The sequence below is a fragment of the Uloborus diversus genome, chromosome 8 (assembly GCF_026930045.1).
Source record: "Uloborus diversus isolate 005 chromosome 8, Udiv.v.3.1, whole genome shotgun sequence".
In the NCBI taxonomy this organism is placed as follows: Eukaryota; Metazoa; Arthropoda; class Arachnida; order Araneae; family Uloboridae; genus Uloborus; species Uloborus diversus.
Window position 1 is genome coordinate 11,171,952 of NC_072738.1, and position 23,425 is coordinate 11,195,376.

Genomic DNA, 23,425 nt, shown 5'->3' on the forward strand with positions numbered 1-23,425 from the left:
AAAGAAAGAAAACCACGCCAATGAGACGGGGGTACGGTGAAAGTGACAATGAATGTTTGTTTTCAATTACTTTGCCGATGGCAATCTGGTGGACCAAGGAAAAGATGCCGAATTTCAAGGTCACAACCCAGCTGGGTTGAAAGAAGAAACGGAAATTCGTCGTTTTCGGACGGAGTACGCGACACAGCAAAAGACAGGGGGCAAGAGAGAACTGCAGTTATTACACGAGGTTCTCGTGTTCTGAATTGACTCGGACGCTGGAAAATTGCTGATTAATGGGAATATTTAAGGGGAAAATACCGGGGGGGGGAGGAGAATTTTTCTCTTTCGAAAAATTTTTGTTGACGTGAGGTGCAACAACTGACAAAAAGCAGGCAGTGGTCTTTTGGGAAGGGGGGGGTCCAGACCCCATGGACCCTCCCCCTGGCTACGTCTTTGGTTCAATGTTAGTAGCGCTAAAGAGACTTATTTTATTTTAAAATCACTGTGCTTTATATGCATGATCAATGGTAGCGATTGGGCTTATAGGGGGGTGGGCAAAAAAAAGATAACTAAAAGTTGTGAGATATTTCGCGGCAGCAGAAAAGGGGGGGGAAAAAGTGCAAAATTTTGTTAAGGCTGGTTTTAGGAACATTGAAGCAAATAAGTGGAAATTGATGCAAGTCTAACAACTTAAACCATTATTTTCTTAAGATTTTAATGAATTTTGTACACAATAACTTTGCCTGAAAAGAAACACTTAGACATGAATTAGACTTACGTTACTTACCCCGAAGTATTTTGAGGTGTCACTAAAAAAAACTTGGTAATAATTTTATTAAACAACTATGGCTCGTTTAAGTAAAACAATTGATATACTATAATCTAAACAATGCATACACAAACTAAAAGCTATTGCTTGTGTTAAAAATGTTTCATAAACAGATTTACAAGGGCCGTGGTAGCCCGATCGGTAGAGTGTCGGATTCGGGGCCGGAGGGTCCTGGGTTCGAACCTCGATGGTCGAAGACCCACCGTCGTCATTAAAGGGGACTGGGCGACGTTAAATATGCTCGTGATCTCACTTTCCTCCAAGTGAAACGATACCTCTGGGGGTGCTAGCACCAGGTAGCTATTAGCTCCTGGACTAGTTCTAAATTCTCATTAACTATTCGATCTTTTGATGGTGCTGCCATCTATCGGTATATAAAAATAATGGAGGCAAGGCACTTAGTATGCAGTCCTCGACATAAATACAGTTGTAGTCAGCTGTGACTCTGAATAGGAAACAGATTTACAAAGTGAAAAAAATAATTTTGTTCTGAATATTTTAACATTTTTACTTTTTTTTTTAAATAATTTCTAGTTTTGGTTTCTAAATTGGAAAGTAAACTAAACAAATTTACCGTAAAAAGTGGTTGGCGGTTGCACCCCTCCCCCCCTCGAATCACCGCCACTGCGCATGATAAACGTGCGTACGTAGAGCTTACACAGATTTAAGATAAAGAGCTTTAAGAGGCTTAAGATCAGAAAAATACTGTCAAAAAGTAAGTATTTAGTATCAAATGAATGGTTCTTTCCCAACTCCAATGCGCTGTAGTCCCTGGCTAATGGTTGCTTTAAGAGGTCAAACAAATAAATACCGTAACGCATAATCAGGGACGGACTGGGGCCCCCAAGAGAACACCAACATTAACTTCCAAAGGGCGCATAAGTTTTAGGATGCAAAAAAAAAAAACGAAGACACTCAGGTTCAGGGCGCAAATAATAAATAAAATAAAATAAAATAATAGAAGTAACGTTAAAAAAATCGTGGGCAAAAAACCCTCGAAGGCATGCAATACAGCTTTAAAGGCGCAAGGGGAAGGGCTCATCTGTGCAAGGGCACGGGCCGCTGGGCCAGTCACCCCTGCGTATAACCTCTGCTTTTAAGTTTATAGTAAATTATAGTAATTTTTCTTTGAGTTTGTGAGGTTTTTCCTTTTTATTCCTTTGAAATAATTTTCAGTCTTTTGCTCTTGCGGATATTTTGGGTTATCCGATTAACTGGAAAGAGATTCGCAACTCCAGAGTTTGAATACGCTACCTTGCGGTGATTAACAATAGTACAACCGAAAAAGGTAAAACATTCCATTCCACGTGTTTTCTTTGGGGTAAATTACAGGCTTCAGACATTTTGTGGTGTAATGTAGTTTTAGAAGAATAGAAAAGAAAGCTTCCCACAAACACGATGAAAAATTAATGTCATTCACTAAGCGTCAAAAGCAAGTTATAAGTAACGGCGTTTGTTTGTTTTACCTTTTTCATCCGCCATTAGACTGGCTGCAGCGCATCCATGCCTATAGTTTATTGGAGTTGTGAATTAGAAAACTTGGAACGGGAATGTTTTATCTCTATTCGTAACTCCAACAAACTATAGGGGACGCTGCAGCCATTGTCTAATGGCGGATGAAAGAGGCAAAACAAACGCACGCCGTAACGTATAAATTGCTTCTAAGCTTAGTAAATTACAGAAATTTTTGTTCGTATGTGTGATTTTTTTTGTTCATTCTTTTGAAAAGTTTTTAAAAAATCTTTTGGCTATTCTGATCCATGTAAAAAGAGATGAGAAATCAAAAAGTATTACGAAAGTAAGAAATTAATGCAGAACACACAGTAAATTGTTCTGAAGCAGCCATTTTCACGATGTTGAATTCGATATTCATAAATTATTTTTGGTTCACTTCGAACAACATTTTCATTTTGTACTGTTTTTTTCTCTTCATTGGTACTTATTATGTCCAGTTTCGTGACATTTACGGCATTTGATGACATTTTGGTCACATAGTGCACATACGTGACCGTAAGACTGTCAGATAATTTATTTCTATGACCATATGATTGAATATCAAAAGAGAAAGATGATATTTCATAGTTTTATTTAGCTGGAGCAAATTGTTTTATTTATGTAATTGAGTTGTTTCTTCGAATCGATTTATTTTAATTCTCGCTGTTTCATACTATGTTTCTATTTTTCAACTAAATGATAATTCTATCATGCTATGCTGTGTAAATCATCGACAAAATGCTCTTAGGATATGCAGTGGCAGTTCTGTTTTAAATCTTCACGCATTTAATTCATTCGTCATGGGAATGATTTGACTGATCTCGTCAAGATACGTTATTCTTTCACACAATACTAAAACAATAACCCTAAAATTCCAAGCTTTTATTTTTTATTGTTAAAATTTTTATCATTTTTTCTGGATTTTTCAACCCGTTCAGCGATACATATTTTCAAGGATATTTATTTGCATACTGTCCGTTTCAGTTAGATGCTGTAGTAATAAGGTTGTTTAAATCAATTATTTGGAATTTGGTCAAGGAAAAAGCAGTAATGTTTCAGCATGGCCCTAGTGTCCAGCCAATGTTATTAAGTCCGCTTTTTTTCATTGAAATGAAAAACTAATATTTATTCAAATTCACTCAGAACAAGATAAATAAAATGTGTACTCACAGTTTTTTAGCAGATATTTTTGATGTTACGCTGTTGCGGATGCCGATTCCAAATGATGAATCATGCAAATAAAAAAATACACATAACAAGCTGCTTGTTTTGCACAAAATGGTACACGCGGAACGCAATGTTTTACCTTTTTCGGCAATTTAATAAATCACCGCAAGGTAGCGTATTCGAGCTTTGGAGTTGCGAATCCGTGATCACCGCAAAATAACGCGCGCATTCAAACTCTAGAATTCAGAGTTAAAAACTTTCAAAAGACCTCTTTTTCCAATAGGAAGAAGAGATTTTATGCCAAAACACACATGTGACGTCATGTCGATAGAGTTTTTCCTAAAAATGCTTGCTCCATTTGTTCTTATTTTTGAAGCAAAGTTTGATTCGTTCAAAATGGCATCATTGCTTATGTTGTAGTAGATGGTAAATTTGCTTTTTCCGAAGTGCGCTTTAATTCTTCGTTTTGCTTAGTGGTTTTATTTTATTCTTTACGCGTATTTTAGCCAACACTTCAGTTTTATTTAAAATAAAGCCTCATGTTTTTTAAAAAAGACTTTTGTTTTAAGCTTGTATATTTTTAGTGGATATTTAAGTCCATTTTCCCTCTTGTTTACATCCTTTACATCTCATCTTTCGAACATCCTACAGTTCAAAGGTTGTTCTGCAAGGTAATAACATATTTCCCGCAGCGTGATTTTCCTTGATCTTTATATTTCCTGCTATTATTCTGTGAGATTTTCCCCGAACCTATCGTTTAAGTAGTGCTATTTTTTATTTATTTATTTATTTTGATTTATGTTAATTATACTTCAACAATTTGCTTATTTTTTAAACATTGCTTTCTTTGTACGCAGCTTAATTTTTGAAAATTAAGTAGGTTTCAATTTTTTTCTTTTACTTTTTATTATTTTAAATCAATGGTAGGATAGGAAATAGTAATTTTTTGTTTAATTTTTAAGGGTAAGTGCCTGTAATGTCGTAATCTGTCTGAAAAACGAGGGATAACTCGTGCCATTAAAGTTATTCTGCGAAAAAGGAACATTGGAAGCAAAAAATAATTGTTTGTTTTTCTTATGCAATTAATCATGCTTTTTAAAAAACCAAGTTTTTGTTTAGTATTAATTGTTCATTCTGATTAACTTTGCAGCTTAATTTTTTTAGTTTTCTTAGGTTTGCCAGAAGTCCCGGTTTTCAGAGGAAATTCCGATGTCTTGACTTTTTTATAATTCACCTCCCGTCCCTGTAAAATATAAATTTGAATAGCGATAACCAAAAAGGTCAAAATTGTTTACTGTGAAGGATTTTATGAATAATTCCTTTGTTGATTGTGACATTGGCATATGTAGAATTAATATTAGCATGTGATAATTTTTACACCAGGATTAAAACCAAAAGAAAAAATTTTCTTATAAAAGCCCTTAGCCAATGCTGATTTCATGCAATTATTGTTCAAATTTTTGAAGAGTTTCTTCGAACTAAAGTAACTTATAAATGGAATGAAGCACCGTTTGTACATTTTTGAAGGTTGCTTATAACGGTTCAGCTTGAAAAAAATAATCATTGGTCCCTGGGACCATCAACCACTGGCTATTTTTGATCACAGTTGGCTAGAAAAAATTCAAAAGCATTAACCTAGCTGATATTTGGCTATTTATTAGCCAAACCTTTAGGGTTTCTTTTTTTAGTTGCTGGTCGTCACTTTTGCATTTGTCTGTAACATTGCAATGACCAAACTTAGTCAAAGAAAGCCATGTAGTATGTGTTGCACATGCTTTATTTCATGGTGGTTCAGTTAAAATTGGAGCACATTTGTCTGCTTTTCTAGCTGCCATGTTTTATCCCAGCAAAAAATAAAAAATTTAGATTTTTACTATAATACATAATTTATCCTCCCAAGATTTTTTTTTCTTTTTTTTAAATGTCCTGATCATTTAAAAGAAAAGTAGTTAGCAGTTGACTGTGCAAAACAAATAAAGGGCTAGGAGACCTAAAGTAAAGCCACCATACCTTAAAGGGTTAAGAAGATCTAAAAAAAATAATAAATAAATAAATCAACTAAACATAAAGTGTTAAATTCCATATTTTTTATGCTTTTATGTAGATCTACATTTTAGTTACTAACATTATGGTCTCTCTCTCTGTGTCTCTTTCTCTTTTTTTTTTCATTTTAAATGAACCATCTGAATTTTTATTTCCCTTTTAAAATTTATATTTTTTGCTATTTCATAAAAATATATCCTTTATGTCATTGCTTTTATAAAATTTTAATTGAAATATTGATTTAGTTAATTGCTAAAATTGGTTGAAGACTTTCTTCGACTAATATGCGAGGAAAAAACATATGTATATGTTTATATATATATATATGTTATTATGAGAAATGTATATGTTTTTTTTTTTTTTTAAACTTTTAGAATGGAAGTCACACGAGCCATTGGATTCTTCGTTATCATCTTCTTTTTGACTTTTGTTTTCCTCATTAGCGGCTTGTTCATCAATTTATTACAGGCAATACTGTATTTGACGTTATACAACAGAAATCGTTCTCTATACAGGAAATTAAATTATTACTTAATTTATACTTCATGGGCCCGTAAGTAGCAATGTTATTTATTTTTTCTAACCAATAATCATTTTTATAAAACAGTATTTTACATCTTTCCGAAGAAATTAAAATAATTTTAATTTTGATTAACCCTTTGCATATAAAGAATGATACAAAATGTAGCTAAAAATATTCAAACAATTCAGGAGATTTTTTTTATAATTTAGAGAAAGAAAATTTTGTATTGCTTATTATATTAGAATGGTATAAAAAGTTTTATATCTAATAATTCAGCTAAAGATTTGATTTTTAATTTTATTCATGGGGGGTTAAAATTGAGTGAAATTTTTATGTGAGGAGGAGAGAAGGGGAGAATCTACATAATTATTTTCTTCAGCTAGTATCATGATGTACTAATTTCAAACATGCTTGGAATTTCAAATTGTTAGCCAGTAAATTAGCCAAAGACGAGTTTTTACAAATCTGACAATGAAGTATAACTTTAAAAATTATTAAATGCAAACACTTTTAATTATGATTTAAAGATGCAGCATACACCTAAAACAAGTAAGACGTTTGTTTGGCAGATTTTATTTTCTCCCAAGCAGAGTTTTTAATGATATTTTGGCATAATTTTGAGGATCGAGGTTTTTTCTATGAAAATTTTGGAGCATTTCCTTTTTGCAAATATTTTTACCAAATCGATTTTTTTTTCACCAAACTGATGTTAGTATCATATTAAACGAGTGCTTAGTGCAAGCCCTGCACCATAGTTTTTACCAGTGTTTTGCTAGAAATTGGAAACATTCCTAAAAGTTTATATTCCATTGTGCAACACACTTTTCCCTGGAACAAACCTTTTGATTTTTCAAGATCAGATAAATATTTTTTATATGCATGTGTGAATAAGTTTTTGTTAAAGAATATTTTTGTCACAACCATAGACAATGTTTAGTAGTTTGCTGTTATGAAGAAAGCAGATAGCTACAAGTTTGAAAATTGTTTTAAAAAATTACTCAGAAAAAGGTATATTCATAATTTATTGCCTTAATATAGTACTGATATAAATAGTACTATAGAAAGACATTTATTTAACTCATATTTATAAAAAATGTAATCTGGTAGATATTAAAACTTAGTTGAATCTAGAGCAGGGCTGGCAAGTTTCTGCCGGGGCAATTAAAACCACTGGTAGAAACCGGTTAAAACCGGCGTGGCAAAAACCACTTTCTACCACATTTTCGGCAGAAACTGGCAAAAACTCTCAAAATGACAAAAAAAAAAAAAAAAAAAAACTATTGACAGACAGTAGAAAATGCATGGAAAAAATAATTAATTGTTAACCACAGCACAGTTTAATTTATATTAATATCACAATTCGGAATCAAATGTTACATTGTTTGGACCCTGCAGTTGCTTCTTGGAAAAGGTGGTTCCAAAAATTTAAAATAGTTTCTCAATTTTATAAGCACGAATGAGAAACTTTAGAATATTCTTACAACAGAAGAGCTAGCAGGCATCAAGGAACAAGCAATATTCATGAAACTTTCAAATCGTTTATTTTTTTAAACTGGTCCTTCATGTAGTAACTAGAGTAGTGGTAAAAATTCGACTGGAAAAATGAGTTTCAAGAAGTGGGGCCAATTTGTTTTGCAAAGCTGTGATATTTGGTACAAAATCTAGATTAATATTGGGAAGTAAAATTTGACTTTCTTCTTGAAGCACATGATAATTTCAATCACAAGCAACTTAGATGAAGCTTATTTGCGAGCAAATTACAAACAGTAATGCCAGTTTAATTCTGTATGTCACTCCTCTATTCTAAGAACCCATATGATTTGCATCCTTTGTTAGATTAATCCAAATATTACGAGCATCAGCAATTGAAAAGTTCCCTTTCTGAACTAAATCAAGGGCACTAGCATAACATATTATTTTTTACAATGATGAAATGAAGTTTAATTTTTTAGTTTAAACAAATATCATTTAGTAATTACTTTAGTTTTTAAAAACAATTTTAAGTTTTTGCCAGTTTCTGCCGGTTTTAACCGGTTATAACCAGTTTCTGCCGGCAGAAAGCCAACCCTGATCTAGAGAGAAACTAATATTGTGTGTATTAAATCCCTCTGTTTTTTTCATACAGGATCAATCCTCCTGCCTCTAACTAAAAGCAATTTATCATCATTAGGTGGAGCAAAGTGTAAAAAATATTATTTTCTTCTGCAAGGGTCCAAGTCGGTGGCGGCTCGTGGTAGGGGCCGTAGGGTGCCAGGGCCCCCTCACTATTTTCAGACAATAATTTATTTTTATTTATTTCCCCCCTTTTTTTGTGCGTATGTGCTTGAAATTAAAAAAAAATGGATTGTAGTCTTTTCCTTCCTCGTAATTCGCAGATTATGTGTTTAAAAAATGTAAAATTAATGAGGTACGAATTATATAATATACGCTGCCGCGGATTATCAGTTCTTTTTACTCCTTCAACACCAACGCATAAAACCTTAGTATTTACAGCAGGATTCGCAGAGACCCTGCCTGCATGTTGTTTATTTTACATAGCTTGAATGTTCAGGCTATGTAAAATAAACAACATACAATAAAAAAAGAAGCCTTCATTTGCAAAAGGTTAGACAGTTTGCTCTTTTCTTGACTGTTTGTCTTCAAGTAATTAGAGTACTATAATGACAAAATAGTTTAAAATAAGTTTAATTTTCTCTATTTAACTCAAATATTTTAACACAAATATTTAAACACAATTATTTATTTGAAAAAAGCTTAAAATGTTAAAAAAAACATTAAAAATAAAATTATTTTTCCTTTTTAAAAACCGGGGGGGGGGGGGGGGAGGCAAGTGCACCCATGATCTGGCTCCCTCACTTTTTCAAGGCACGAGCCGCCACTGGTCCAAGTTTATGGGGGGGGGGGGGGGGGTAATATAAAGTTGGTTTGTAGCATCAAAAATGAGAACCATTGATGGTTTCCATTCCAATGAGTCCCCACCTTTTTTTTTTTTTTTAAGCATGAATGGCTTTATTGAAAATTAATTCATAAGCTTAAAATTATATTCACCTACTTGTCTAAATAAATAGAATATAATGGTAATCAGGCAGTGTATGTATTTTTAATTCAAATTAAGATTGAGGTTTTTGCTGTTAAATTATTGGACTGAGGTTTTTACATCTGGTGGAACTTATCACATTTTGAAGAATTTTTTAAAGATTCTTTTTATTTCATCATTATTATTATTATTATTATTATTATTGTGTAATGATGTACAAATAGTAATTAAATATAAAAAGATTTGAGTGCAAAACACTTGAAAGATATTAAATTATATCCTTCGGTTATATTTAAATTATTTAGGATCATCTAGTTTTTTCCTTTGACTGTAATGATATTCCCAAGTTCTGACCCATTTTGATCTTTAGACTTATAATTTTTCATTATCAGTTAGTGCGCAAAATTTCTTTCTGCAATGTTTATTGATGCTTTGTGTTACTGATAAGTTAGCATTGTGCTTTTTTTCTTTTATCACTTTTTATTTGCTAGTGAGAGTCAAGAATGCCTCTTCTAATCGTTTGTGTAGATCTTATGTATTCTTCAATGTTACAAAATGTTTCTTTAAACTGAGGCATTAATTCTTTTCTTACATTCCTAACAAATTTAGAATAAATTTACTTGGATATTTTGTAGATGTACAAAGTTTTAAAATTGTCTGATTATTGAAAATAATTAATGGATTAACAAACCATTTTTTCTTTCTTCTATAAAAGAAAAGAGAGAGCACAATGATAAAATTCCTTTTAATTTCAAAAAAGTGTTATAATTTTTTGAAATGTTGGCGATTTATTAATATGTCCCAAAATATTATATTTTATTCTTTAATAAAATGTTTTTGTTCCATTGAAACAAGATTATTCGAGAGTTAACTCGAACATCAAATCTTATCTGATAAGTCTGAAAAATATTTAATGCAATTGTGTGTGTGTGTGTGTGTGTGTGGAACAAAGTCAAAGAGTTGACATAATTTTTAGATTAAAATTCTTCTGCATTAAGAGTGTTGAAGATTTTATGGTATGTTTTACCGTAATTTCATCTTTCACTAGTCTAAATAATTGCCTTCAAGAACAAGTTATACATACCCTAGGGATAAAATGGCCATTCAATAACTGTTAAAAAATGCTTTCTCTCCCATTGAAAGAATTTAAACACTTGAACAGTATAAAGCTGGAGAACAAAGTAATGGTTCATCATATCTCGAAAGTAAAACTCACCAAGTTTGCCACTGTTTATCAATCTCTCTAACTCTTTTCTTCTCTCTTTCTAACAGGGTTGTTTGGTTTAAACCAAGTGGTTTTTCAAATAAAACCATATGGTTTTTTTTTTAAAAATGTCTTTGTTTTTTGAAAAACTAAATCGTTTTCTCTCGAATGTTTCCATAAATTTTACATACGATTGCAAGATATAAATTCAATTATTGCAAAGTAACTAGTAAAGCTTTAAAGATAAATTACATAATAAATTTGCAACCCCCTTTTTTAAAATGTAACTTAAATTTGCTCGATAGATTTTCTTTTCTTGCTTAAATTAATGCAACTTATTAGGTACATAAATATAAAGCAGACCAACTATGTTTTTCTAAAAGTAGATAGAGAAAAAATCCAAGTAATTTATGTATTGTCTTTATCTATTTTTTTTTTTTCTTTCATTTCTATTTACATTTCAAACTAGCCCAAAAAGCATATTTCAGCCATTACTTCATTTTATTACCTAATTTGCTTCATTACTTAAGATTTATAGAGATAAATCATGTATAATTTAAGCAATCTGTTGTGTATATCACTGTTGTTTGGTTTAAACCACGTTGGTTTAGATGATGCAGTCAGAGCGAGAAAACAAAAAGATATGTAAAATTTTGAAAACAGAAAATATTGGTGTAACTCTGTGTTATTATAACAAATTTAGTGACAAGTTTTCACATTTTAAAGAACTTTTTTTAAAAGGATGATACATGAATGGGAGAACAATAAATAAACAATAGAGGAAGTGGTCTAAAAGTGGGCCACCACTTTTATTTTCTACCTACTGATTTACCTGTTCACGCTAAAGGGATAATTTTAGTGCCAATGATTCTTAAAAACATTCATGAAGATGATCTTAGTCTTACTACTAACACCTAATCTTTAAAAGTCCACTTAAAATGGCAATTTTCAATTTATTTCTGAATTATATTTTTGATTTTTTGATTTAAAAACATTATGAATTCTATTTTAGTAAAGTAATGGGTTATTATAAAGTTGATTATAGTGTTATAATCAAAGTAGTCATATACATTAAATTTTGATTTTTGGTTGATTTCATTTCAGTGTTTCAGCTTTTCTTAATAAAAAACGCCAGGCTATGCGACCTACTGTGGTATTCTGCCGTGCTAAGCACAGAAGTCGTATCTGCATCTGAGTTCAAAATGAGAAATTGCTGTTTAAAGTTGTGTGCCTCCATGTATTTGATACAAACGCAGCTTTTCAGAATTAAAAAAAAATTCCCATTTACCATAAAACATTGTATTTAGGTGAAATATGTGACAAAAAACCACTTCACAACCATAACTCAATTTTGATAAAAAGTGCAGATACGATGTTTTGTGCTTACCTTTCCATGGCAGTCCAATAATATCATGGTTTAAATTTTAATTAAAATGTATACCCTGTGTCTTTACGTTACTTCTGTATTCTTTATTCATAAATGACATTTTATCTATATATTTAAACCGTATATAGTGCAAAAATTTTGTATAATTCATAACATATTTTCTGCCCCTAGAAATACTTTCTATGGCGGAATGGTGGTCAAACACTTCATGCAATTTATATGGTGATGAAGAGGCCTTGAATATGTTTGGAAAGGAGCATAGCATAGTGGTCATGAATCATAAATACGATACAGATTGGTTAATGTGTTGGTTTGTCTGTGACAAATTGGGAATGCTTGGAGTGAGTTCCTTTGTGAATTTTAGATGTTTTCTTTCCATATTTGTCTCTTTTTTTTCCTCCTTTTTTTGAACCCAAATGTTTGTGAACGACAAACTTAGTATGAGCAATAGTTTGTAAATTATCAAATTTTTGGTTAAAATTAATTTAACTTTTTTCAACTGTTTAAAGTATTTTCTAGTGTTTTCATTTTGAAAACTTTGATACTGCCCATTACAGAATATAATGTGATGATGTACTCAGACTAGCTTTAACTACATTCTTTACTTTTTCCTTTTAAAAAAAATTCCTTAAATTAATGTTAATTTCTGTAAAATGGTTAATAGCATTTTCTAGAAATTTTATTTTGAATTCATTGTTTGAAAGAATTTCATTTCCTAATAGATCTTTTCCTGAAACTAGATTAATTTGCATAAAATTCTTTACATTTCATTTTATCCTTCACATGTTAAAAGTGATCTGTTTAAAAGGTGGAACTCCAGAGCATGAAACCAAGAATGCTTATGATTGAAAATTCATACTTTACTTCTGTAGTTAAATTTTTTAAAGTAATTTTACGTGGTTATGATTTTTAAAAAATCATTTTACTTGAACATTAATTATGTTAATAACTTTAAATATCTTTGATTTAAAAATGATTATTAATTTAATTTAATGGTACTCAAGTGGTTTTTGAAAATTTTACTAGCACAGATACATAATTGCTAACCTGCAAATTGACTGTTTTGTATTGGAAATATACAGTTCTCCCAAACTAATTCATACATAGGTAGTGCAAAACGTTAGTTTTATTACCATAGCAAGATACAATAGTCTCTCAAAAATACAAGGGAATTAGAGATAAGGATACCTTGGATTATTGAAAACTCAGATTATTCGGAAAATTCTTAGCAATTAAGATTTTATACTGTTCGGACGACATAAGGACATGAACCTTTTACTTTGTACAATGAAAAGAATGTATTGTCTTCATAAAAGAAAATAGTCAAAATTCAACACAAATTTACATTTTAATTACCCCAAAAGGAATTTTAATTAGTTTTATTTATGATGTCTAAACACATTTTTGTGTAAACTTGAATGCTACCGAAATATATATTTTGAAAGTCCCGTAAATCATTTTGACAATTTTTATAATGACCCTTGTGTGTCTATGTAAGTCCCATGCATATTACAAAAAGGTTAGGGACTGAAAATAAACATTTAACTTATATAACTTGTGCATCCTCAAGTTGTGCAATTCTCTTGTTAATTGCAATTGGTTATTCAAAAACGTCTGCTTCTTCGTTCTTTGCGGCAAAGCAATGTTCATTTTAAGTCTATTTCCTTATGAAGTTGTTATATCCAAGTAGATTAATCGGTCTCTAGTAGTCCATGAATATTTCATGCTACTTGGTGAGCGTTGTTGACACTGAAATTTCCATACCTTTTCATTACAGTTTTGCGCTCAACTAAGAAAATTTTACAATAGTAAAAGACTTTCATTTTCTAATTTTAATCCAAATCATTTTTAGCTTTTTAAAAAATGTGCCTTAAAATATCAATAAGCATCTTAAATTCTTTCTGCATCTTTTTTTTTCTGTTTAACATACTTTGATTTTATGTAAGGAATTACATTGTTAGATGTTACATTTTTAAAAATGTTGTTTTTTCCTCCCTGCAGAATGCAAAGACTTGTGCTAAAAAATCTTTGCGCCTCGTTCCCATTATTGGATGGGGTTGGGTCTTTGGTGAAATGATATTTTTAGAAAGAAACTGGGAGAAAGACAAACTCATCCTTGGAACCAAGTTACACAATCTGGTTGAATATGATGACCCTATTATGGTTAGTATCAATTTACTTCATTAATGATTCAGAAGTTAAAAAATCATGCAACTCCTGCAACTTTTCCCAAAATAAATCAATGTGTATCCATTTATTTTTTTCCCCCTCTTGTAGCTCCTATATTTCTGTGAAGGTACCAGATTCACACCTGAGAAGCATAAAGCAAGTATGGAGTTTGCCAAAGCACGAAATCTACCGCAGCTGAAACATCATTTATGTCCTAGAACAAACGGTTTCAATCTTTCTGTCTCAGAAATGAAAAACAAAAGTGAGCACCTGCATATACATTCTTAGTTTTCTTTAACTTGTTTTCAGTTTTTGATTTATCCTTATTCTAGAAGTGAGGGGAAGTTTTCCCCTCTTTTTATTTTTATACTACATAAAGAGTTTTAAAATTATTTGCTACATTTTTGACTTAAATTTTACACCTTGTCAATGTTTTATCTTACTATTTATTTTCATAGTTGTCTAACTGGTTAGTTTAAACTTGAATATGTCTGGGGATTAGGTGCAGATGAAGGAACCAAGTTATTTTTTTTCACATATTGCTAAGCTATTTATTTGAAAAAACACAATGAAACAGGCATTTGCTATTTGCACTGTATTTATGAAAATAAGAAAAGTAACGTTTCCCTTATCGCTATCCCTCATCTGCTTCAGAATTACCAACCAAATCCAACATGGCGCCAACTTCCTCAGACAACGTCGTCATTGGTTCACCTCATCAGGTATCAAGGTCTAGTGGGGATGTTTCATCTCTACGTATCGTTGCTAAAATGTTGAATGGGCGTATCTCGCTTTTAAGCATTTTGTAGAAAAACGATTTAAAGATTTCCAGGTTATTTTATTGCTTGAGAACGCCACCAGTGTGAGGAACTGTATCTTTTGTACTATTTATTGTAGAGATACACCCATTGGTCATATTATAAAATTGACTTCGGACATTTCTGTGGTGTTCATAACTCATTTTTCGATATTTGTTTGAGATACGCCCATTCGTCTTTTTAGCGACGATATGTTTGTCAGAAATACAATTTAAGGGATAAAATTAAATGTTCACTTATTTCTTTTATTTTCATCATGGTGAATCAGTGGCACCAGAAATTCCTAGGGCAAGGGGGGGGGGGATATCACTATTGCCATTTCTGATAATTTGAAATAAGTTTTTAAAACCATGCACAAGAGCTTACAAAAGTATTTGTCGTTCTATTCACATAATAAAACTTTTAAAAATACGTTAAACATATTCTCATAAAATACTGTAGTTAGAGCTCAGAAGAAAAAACTGAAAGTTTGACCCAAATTGGAAACTTTAAGCTAAAGATACCAAAGCTATAAAACAGTGGTGCCCAACCTTTTTTTACCCAAGGGCTGCACCTCATATTGAGATGAATCTTGTGGGAACAGAATACATATAAAATTTGAAAATATTTTAAAAATTTTCTTGATTACAAAATAAGTTTCCAGAACATAGTTTTTGATTTGGAACATTGAACATAAATGTGGGCCACATGGATCAGTTTTGAGGGCCGTAAGTTGGGAACCATCACTGTAGATCATTGAGAAAAAAAATGCAGTGTAACCTCGATAGCTCGACACCCCAAGGGAACATAAAACATGTCGACTTAAGCGGATGTGAACTTACTGAGGTTCGATAATTTAAATTCCTAAAGAGTTTCTGTATCACTTCCTTACAAATACTTTGCATTCACATTATAGAAATTTAATCCCAGTAATTAAATTTTATGTTTGTTTTCTTTTTTTGTAAAGTACACATTAAAATCACTAATATTATTTGAATACCTCGTGAAATATAAATCCATAACTTTTGAAAAGAGGTGAAAATGCTTCTTGTCAATCAGGTCTGTTAAAGATAAAAAGTCCTGCTCTGTCGTGGTGCGTTCTTTCTCTAGAGGACTTCCATGGGTATATTTATCCTACCCTTTCCTAGCCTTTTAAATGCACTTACAGCACACAGTGTGGTGGCTGACTTCCCTTGATGAAGAATGGAATTCTTTAAAAGAGCTAATTCTGTGAAGAGGTCAATATGAAAGAATGTTGATAGCGAAAATTGGACTACAATATCAATTGGATGTCAACTTGTTGGGGTTTCTGCAAATGTGTATCAAATTAGAGAGGTTTTCACCCATTGAAATTAGCATTGAGCCTACCGTTAGAAAAATGTTGAGTTACCGGGGTAGTCCAGTTATCCACATTCAAGTTACCAAAGTTTCACTGTATGTATTTAATATTGCAAATTTCAGTTTTGATTGTGCAAAAGCTTAAAATTGAGTTTTTAACTTAAATTCCAAACTACATTTTATACATCCAAACACTGGTGCACAATTTAAATAATCCTTTTTAGCCCTATGTAGTGCATCTTAAGGCTCTGTAGGCATCTTTTTTTTTTTTAAATCTATGTTATATATTTTCTTGCCTGTGCAATAAGTTATAAGTGCGTGAAAGCCGCCACCCTACTTTTTTCTGTGCTGCATTATTTTTTCTTGTACTTTTTAGTGACAGCTATATATTCTATCCAGTTGGGCTTCCCAGAGACTTCTTTAAAGCCAACATTTTCAAATATGTTGCGTGGCTATAGTTTTACTGGTGACATGCACATTAAAAGAATTCCTATGAGTGAGGTTCCAACTGAATCAGATGAAGCTACGTCAAAGTGGTTACATCAATTATATCAAGAAAAGGTTTGTAAAAGTAACTCTACGAATTTAATTTCCACTTATTTACAAAGTACAATTATTGAGGTAATTTTTTTTTTTTAACTCTTACTCCAGAGATAATGTTTTGCCTCATTATTATGAATTATACGCCATGCCAATCGATGCAATCTAGCAGAATCGTATTTTTTAAAAATATATATATTTTAGTATTTTTATTCAATATGCTTTGTATTGAGTAATATTGAAGAAGTATTGAGAAATATCTTAAACAAAAAGTAGAGGCTAAAAGATTTCAGCAAAATGCTAATATTATGCATAAACAAAATAAACATGAGACAAAAAAAAAGACACACACAAAAGTAAGACATCACTACAATAAATTCAGCATGTAAAAGCTAAATGTGATTGATTTTGGATATTTAAATTGAAAACAAATGCCTTAAGTATTAAAAATAAAGGAAATGTCTAGTTTTTTCAAAATTATTGTTTTTCTCTCGTCATGCAGGTGGTTATTTCAAATATAATTATTACTTTTGGATTTGAAATTTTGTTAAGTAGCAACTGAAAGAATTAGTTTTAAATATAATTTAGTGAAAATTATTTTTTTAAATTTAAATGTCTAATTAAGTAACCTATATAAGCAAGTATTTTGCTGTATTTATTGTTTTTACTTTTCCTATTTAGATATAGAGAATAGTTAATTTCTTTGTAGCCTAAAATCTGTAAAATCACAAAATTAGCACAACCACTTCTCACAAGTTGGGCAGGATTTTTGACCCTCCACTTTATTTGCTGAAATGACTTTTTGAGCTATTTCAAGGAACGCGTTTTGGATTTCATTCTAACAATAGTGAAATGCTGGAATTTTACTTTTTTTTTTTTTGTGCTTTCTTTTCATTGGAAACCAAATAAAATTCTTAATTTGAAATAAAGCCATTTTTATGTGCTGTCTGTTTCTTAGAAACTGCCAGTGTTTTCAAGGGCATGGACTTAAAAGTAGAACTCTCCCAACGCCTGCGTAATTTGTTGAAATTTCTTGAAACTTACACATCAAACTTTGTATGAGTCTCTACTGTAAAAACTAGTATGTTGTGGCCATCATAAAACTTTTTTCTCTATCTTTCTTATAAAGCTGATCCCTCCCCATTCTTGACGAGGAAGCAATATTCCCAACAAAAACAAAATTACACACGCCAAAACTTGACCATCCCAATTCCCGATTTATCTCAAAAACAAAGCAGAGAATGAAAATTGAAAATTATTTTAAAAGCATTGCTTAAAATAATTACAAACATTTATTTGTTAACAAACACAAGATGGCAACAGTTAAAAAGTTTAAATCATCGCGATTTTCTGGTAATTTTCCAACAATTAAAATCATGCAAAATACGCAGGCGACAGTCCATTTCAATTCATTTTTGTTATTGTTGCAGAAAAAAAATCAGCGCCCCATGGAGCGATTGGTGCCAAAATTGAACCAAAGCCTGATTACATATGGATTCACATTTATTCCAAATTTCATCCGGAATGTAGCATTATTTCTTGAGATATGGCACTCACAATGGAAAAAAGGAGAGTTTGATTGCGCCATCCCCTTTTCAGCTGTTGACACTAAAATAGAATCGGCTCTTATACCCTCTAAGAGCTACTTGGCGAGAAATTTTTGTTTGATTCTGTTCATTATTTCTTGAGATACAGCAGTCTCAATTGACGACAAAAAAAATTCTATGGCTCAACCCCCGTTTGAGCTATTGACACCAAAATTGAATCAGCATCTGTACCTGTTAGGAGCAACATATGGATCAAATTTTGTTTGAGTCTGCCAGTTACTTCCTGGGAAATAGCAGGCACGCATAACTCAAAAAACGTCCCATTGCTCCACCCCAGTTGTAAGAATTCGCTCCAAAAACCAGTGGGCACAAGTTCATGTAGGGGCACACATGTGAACCAAATTCATTCGATTTCATGCAGTAGTTTTTGCAGTAGAGCGGCCACAAAAAACTGGTCACACACACACAGACAGACAGACATTTTTCAAAAATGGTCATAATGGACTCAGCACACCTCAATACATTCAAATCCTTCGAAAATCAAAAATTTGCTCGAATCCAATACTTTTTTCTATATATTAGATATAGAAGAAAGTAATAAATCGTTTACTGCTCAAGATCAATCATTTTATTTAAAGATAACCTCTCATAGCTTTAAAAGTTAATGAATCTTTTTTAAGTCATCTCGTTTGATTTATTAATGTGAAAATTTCTTTGCAGGATGAATTAATGGATAATTATTTTAAAACAAACAAGTTTCCTGGACAACCCACAAAGCTGAATCGTAGCTTTCGTTCTTTGGCTAATTCTTTGCTTTGGTCTCTTCTCGTTGGCGTACCGTCTTTGTACCTATTATTCAAGCTGATCACTATGGGAAACTTTTGGGTGACCGTGATTACAATTGCTGTAATATTTTTATGTAAGTATCAATTTTCACACACATCTTTCTGTTATCTAAGGAGATGCATGCATTCAGTTGAAAACAGCAGACTTTTGCCCTTATTTGCAATCGCTTGCCTAACCAGAAAGCAATTTTATTTGTTGTATTTATTGCATTTTTTATAACTTGCTATGTTGTCTCACCAGATACTGTGTCATTGTAGTCTATACTCGGCTGCAACCTTTCTTATCAATGAAGAAATAAGCTGAGACCAAGGGAAGGAAGTAGTCCCCACTGCAGTGTCTAAATTTTGGGTGAAATTCGATACTTTGCCTCAGAAATCTGATTAGTTTGTTAAAATCACACATATGTAACCTTTTTTTGTCATCATTTCTGTAAACTGTTAAATATTTACATTTTTACGAGCAGGACAGAGCGGAGTATCATATCTGTCTGAACCAAACTAGCCAACCAACAGCAGCTCACAGACAGTTGCCGATCCACTGTAATGCGCCATTAGGTAGCTAGAAATGTTTTATCTGTTAGTTCGGTTTTTTCTCTGCACTTCGTGATGTCATTGCCAAGAAACTTTACAAACAAGTATAACTTGAACAATATGCTCATATGCTGTTCTAAGCTACAGTGGCTCCCAAAAGTGTTCGTACACCTTGAAATTTTGTAATAAAACCAAAAAAAATAAGAAACTGAATTCGAATAGGAAGTCTATTTTTTTTCCACATAATTCCTATGCCATTCTAAATAAAACCAAACAGTTTTTTTTTTCAAAACATTGCCTGAATTTGTTTTTGAAATTTGTCAAAAAACAAAGAGACAGAGAAAAAATACACCATAAAAGTCATCGTACACTGAAATATTTTCATATAAATTCATAGTTAAAATTATCACTTGTCATTTTTTTATTATTTTTGCATTGTGTTGACACTGTTAAGTCATTTGGCTTTAATTTTTTGTTTATTTATTCCACAGTATTCTGCTTTTTATTTTTAAATAGCTGGTATTCATCAGTTTAAAAAAATTATGAAATATACACATTTGAGTGCTGTAAAAGTTTCTGCGGAATTTAATGAAGCATTTTACATTTAATATTCACCTAAAATTGTTCTCCAAGTTCTCTGATTAGCTGGATAAAATGGGCCCTCCTCCCACAGAAATGTTCTTGTTCATACGAAAAACAGAAAGCTTACGCTTTTCGTCACAGAATCGATGATAAATAAGCTCAAAACGTTTCGGAATAATGTCTTACTTACACTCAAAAGTAAATTCAACATTTTTGGTTAAATTGTTGTATAATTGTAAATAGAGAAAAAAAATGAGGAATTTAATCTTAAGAACCTAGTTGGATCAGTTAATCACGACGGTGGAGGTGTTCTAGTGTGAGGGTGCATATCAGCATCAGGACTTGGTAGTTTGGAATTTTTTGTTGAAATAATGAATCACACTGTTTATTTGAATATTTTAAAGAACAATTTTAAACTATTAGCCGAAAATTTGGTTATTGGAAGCAACTTTTTTATCAAGATACCGATAAGAAGCACGCGGTTTTCAACGTGTGCGTCTGGTGCCTCAAAAATTGTCTTTAAGCTCTTTGAAAATCTCCTCAGTTGCCAGATTTAAACTTAATATAACATATTTAGAGATATCTGGAGGCTAGATTACGAAAATACAGCTTTGAAATGAAAAGAGAGCTAGAAACAGTAAGACTCGAAGTGTTGTTTAATGCTTACTTGGAAATTGCACAAAAAAAGAAAAAAAAAAAGCATTGAAATCTATTCACAGACATTCAAATGTTGTTGTGGATGTTGAATGATATTCTACTAATTATGAAAAATCAAAGATGAAAAGTTGTGCTAGCACCATCTATGTGACAAAATTAAACCTAAATCCTTTTGCTTTACCCCATAAAAAATTAAATTATCCTGCCATCTTATTTAAGTTTTAGAATAGTTCATTCCAAATTCTGACAGGTTTTTTTTGATAAGATTTCATTATGCCTTTAATTAAAGAAATTATAATATATAAATTTTTATATTTTTAATCTTTCATTTTACAGTTTATGTTTTAAAAAAAATCATCACCTTTTGATACCACCTAAAGTTTTTTTTTGGCAAAATGCTCAATTACTAGGGGATTTACCCTGCCTTCGGAAAAATACCCAAAAAAATATTTACCTTCCCACCGACATCACAAGTTGTGTGTATTAAAAAAAGTTCGAATAAATTTTTATCATGAAGTACTGGGGAGCAAATGCAAATGAGCAAGGCAACAGAAAACAATATATATATATATTTTGCTTATTAATGTGAAAACTGTTTCTATATTTGCCACGTTATCACTTAAACAGCAATAAAATAAATAAATAAACAACATCATAGTCTTAATAACTTCTCAGTAAATTCTTCCAAGCATCCCTCATGCTTCCTTTTTTTTTCGTTTTGGATATGACTAACCTAGATTCATTGAATTGCTTATACTTTTCCAATTATGACATTGAAAAAAAAGATTCTTTGGTTCACGATATGTTTCTTTCATAATTTCATCAAGTCTTCCAATAACAAATATTATAAACTGTGTAATACATTTGTAGGATTATTATAACTTCTATAATAACCAAGATATGTAATAACTTCTCAGTAAATTCTTCCAAGCATCCCCCATGCTTTCTTTTTTTTTCGTTTTGGATATGACTAACCTAGATTCATTGAATTGCTTATACTTTTCCAATTATGACATTGAAAAAAAAGATTCTTTGGTTCACGATATGTTTCTTTCATAATTTCATCAAGTCTTCCAATAACAAATATTATAAACTGTGTAATTCATATGTAGGTATCAGTTTCACCAATTATTTCATATTTAGATTTTTTTTTAAAAAATTCAGACTCGCTTTTTGCTTTTTTTTTTTTTTTTTTGTAAAATACCCAGTTTTTGGGTATATACCCAGACCTTGGGTAAATACCCAAAAAATATTTACCTACCCACTGGGTATTTACCCGATCCACATCACTAATGCTGCTTGAAATTTGCATTTTCAAGCTCTACATTAAATTCAACGTGGAATATTTACTGGTTTAATAGTTGATTACTTTCTTTCCAGTGTTCACAGCCATGCTGTTGATGATTCGAGTCACAAAGGCAGACAAAGGTTCATCCTATGGGAAAGACAAAAAGTCCCCTGCCAAATCAAACAATGGAATATCAAGGCACGATGATTCCAATGGAAATTGTGAAACAAGTAACAGTGAAATGCTACAAGCAGAAGGGGAATCCATACGAAAAAGAAATGCTTTCCCAGAGAACCACGAAAGCGATAAGTTATAGTACCGGTGTTGGTTATAAATTATTTACATGAATATTGCATTGTGCAATTTTTTGGAATGATATATATTTTATAAAGAAAAAAACATTTTCTGTAAACAAAGTGATCTACAACATTTAAATTTGTAAGATGCAAAAATGTATATAGAATTAATTATATAAATATTATGTGAAATGCTGTAGATCTGTGTTGAGCTTTGTATGTTTGAAGTCGCTTACATTTTTAAGTGTTTGCCTGATGTTGTGGCATGCTTCCTTCTAACACTGTTGTGTGTGCCAATTGCTTGTTCACAGTGTTATGTAAAACCATTTGTAAGTGGGATTTTTACATTTTAAATTTTTAATGTATTTTATTACTGATTTTTAGTACTTAAAAAGTAATTTTCTAAATGCAAATGGGTGAAGTAGAATTTTGGTAGGTTAAAAAAATATACAGTTGTCCCTCATATAACACAGTTAATTATACTAGACCAAAACTGTGTTGTGCAAAACTTTAAATTTATTTGTTTAAATTATTATTTTAAAAATTAATGACATATTTACATGACTAAATCAGGGCAATATGTACATTGTTGTATCAAAACTGCAAGGACGGATCCAGAAATGTTTCAAGGAAGGAGTGTTTGAATTTTTTCTTTACCTTTACTACCTATCTGATTACACATATATGTGGGCCGGGTACTGCATTAACATTTCTATCTAAAACATAAAGACTTAGCCAAGGAGGTTCACAAATCCATCTGCTTACCTTTTCCATCGAAAGAGGTATTCTAAAACTGAGTTTTTTGAAACTCGGTGAAAATTACCTGAGGAAAGTTACTGAACCCATTATTTCACCTACCACTACCAGAGATATCTAAAATCGCGTCTTTAAGACTTAAATTTTGTGAAATGCCCAAGGGAAAGTCTCCAAACGCCTCCTTCTTACATAGCCAAAAATCATTTAAAATTTCCATTTTAAAACTTTAAATTCCAAAAAGTTTTCAAGGGAGGGGGGGAGATTTGAGCCCCATTTCTTTCCTTAACTTCATAAAAAACGGCCTACACTAGCGTTTTAGAGCTTCAATTTGGAAAAGTTTCCGATGCAGTCTCTCTCAAGGGAGGGGCGATCACCCCTCCCTTGTATCTGTCCTTGCAAAACTTTCTTTCATA

General features: G+C 31.6%; 1 protein-coding gene across 1 annotated transcript; it reads left to right on the forward strand.

Annotated features, from left to right (window-relative positions):
• Positions 1-5,890: 5,890 nt before the first annotated feature.
• Positions 5,891-22,729, forward strand: LOC129227913 (1-acyl-sn-glycerol-3-phosphate acyltransferase delta-like). The gene is made up of 7 exons (XM_054862534.1): positions 5,891-6,068; positions 11,838-12,007; positions 13,668-13,829; positions 13,944-14,097; positions 16,347-16,531; positions 18,778-18,976; positions 22,053-22,729. The coding sequence occupies exons 1-7, from the start codon at positions 5,891-5,893 to the stop codon at positions 22,274-22,276; spliced, it is 1,272 nt and encodes a 423-aa protein (XP_054718509.1). The 3' UTR covers positions 22,277-22,729.
• Positions 22,730-23,425: the final 696 nt, after the last annotated feature.

Coding starts and splice junctions, on each gene's coding strand:
- LOC129227913 (XM_054862534.1), top strand. CDS start 5,891: ATGGAAGTCACACGAGCCATTGGATTCTTCGTTATCATCTTCTTTTTG. Junction 6,069..11,837: donor AATTTATACTTCATGGGCCC/GTAAGTAGCAAT, acceptor TTCTGCCCCTAG/AAATACTTTCTATGGCGGAA. Junction 18,977..22,052: donor AATTGCTGTAATATTTTTAT/GTAAGTATCAAT, acceptor CTTTCTTTCCAG/TGTTCACAGCCATGCTGTTG.